Here is a 1685-nt window from a genome sequence, read left to right on the forward strand (position 1 = left end):
TTATTATTATAGTAGTAGTAGCAGTAGGAGTAGTATCAGCAGCAGGAGTAGTAGTAGAAGCAGTAGCAGTAGTAGTAGTTGCAGTAGTAGTAGTAGCAGTAGCAGTAGTAGTAGTGGTAGTAGTAGTAGTAGTAGCAGTAGTAGTAGCAGTAGTTTACTCTTTGGTATTTCTCAAAAAGAATACGTGCTCCGATATGAGCGGACGTGTTTGCGTCTTCGAACTCGGCCTCTGCAACACTTAAAAAATAAAAAATAAAAAATAGGCGTCTCTAGCCATTGTGATATTTTTAAAACGAGATAAAATTTTCTAGGCCAAAGTGAAGATGGCAGATATATATCTGAACCAGCGCAAAGATCAGAAACTTTACATAAACTGTTACAAGTTTGTTTGTTGATTGGCTTGCTGGTCGGTTGATTAATAGGATAAAATTTACGTTGATTGATTGAGTAATTAATTAAAAGTTGATTGAATGTTTGATTGATATATTCAAAGATTGGTTGATGTATTTAAAGATTGAATATTCAAAGATTGATATATTCAAAAATTAGAATGTTAATTGAATGAGATTTTGAATGAATTTTATTCAAAACTGGCGAGGATTGATTGATTATTTGTTTGTTCGTTTGTTTTGTTTGCTTATATTAATTGGTTAATTGGTTGGTTGGTTGATTGATTGGTTGGTTGGATGGTTGGTTGGTTGGTTGGTTGGTTGGTGGTTGGATAGTTTAGTTGATTGGTTGGTTGGCTGGCTGGTTGATTGGTTGGTTGGTGGTTGATTGATTGTTAAAATCTCAATCAAGAGATTTATACGAGAAGAGTCCAAGTATAGAAACTGGTGTTCTTCTAGGTGATGCCTATATGGAAGTTCAACAAGTGTGTTATTCATACATTCATTCATTAATTCATTCATTCAATTATTTATTCATTCATTCATCCATCTATTCATTCATCCATTTTTTAATTAATTAATTAATTCATTCATTAATTCATTCATTCATTCATTCATTATCCATTTATTCATTCGTTCATTTTTTAATTCATCCATCCATCCATTCATTTACCCATTTTTTAATTCATTAATTCATTCATTCATTCATTAACTAATTCATTCATTCATCAATTCAGCCTGACAAAGCGATAGAATCTTACGAAGTTTCCATAAAAAAGAACCCGAAAGACCCTGTCCTAGCAAATAAGATCGGACAAGCACTTGTTAAAACTCACCAATATGGCCGGGTTTGCTATTGTTGTTGATGTAGTTGTTGTCGTTACTACTACTACTACTACTACTACTGTTACTACTACTACTACTAATACTACTCTACTACTACTACTACGATTACCGCTACTACTACTACAACAATAGCTACTACTATTACTATGCTTCTTCAAAAGTTGCACAATCTCTACTCAATGATCATTTTAATGTTCTTAGCTTAATCATTACTTATTATTGCCGCTACTCATCTACTCATTTCATCAGTCGTTCACTCTCTCCTACATTGACGTAATTATCATTTTCATCGCCTTATCATCCTTCTTTTTCACTCGTTTCATCAGTCATTCCATCATTCCTATCTTGTCATCATTATCATAATTTTCATCAGGCTATCATATACTATGAAGCTTCGCTGAAACAGAGCGGCCAGCATACACTGAGGTGATTATGATGATGTTGTTGTTG

The 1685-nt window shown here is 33.3% G+C and overlaps 1 protein-coding gene across 1 annotated transcript in view; it reads left to right on the forward strand.

The window, feature by feature from the left end:
* HELRODRAFT_172188 (hypothetical protein) overlaps window positions 1-1665 on the forward strand; it is a gene marked incomplete at both ends in the record, with an annotated part of 7001 nt that extends 5336 nt beyond the window's left edge. The window contains 3 exons of the mRNA XM_009018868.1: window positions 802-874; window positions 1127-1237; window positions 1609-1665. Coding sequence (XP_009017116.1) covers window positions 802-874; window positions 1127-1237; window positions 1609-1665 — 241 coding nt within the window. The remainder of the gene's footprint in view (window positions 1-801; window positions 875-1126; window positions 1238-1608) is intronic.
* Window positions 1666-1685: the final 20 nt, after the last annotated feature.

The sequence above is a fragment of the Helobdella robusta genome (assembly GCF_000326865.2).
Source record: "Helobdella robusta unplaced genomic scaffold HELROscaffold_23, whole genome shotgun sequence".
Lineage (NCBI taxonomy): Eukaryota > Metazoa > Annelida > Clitellata > Rhynchobdellida > Glossiphoniidae > Helobdella > Helobdella robusta.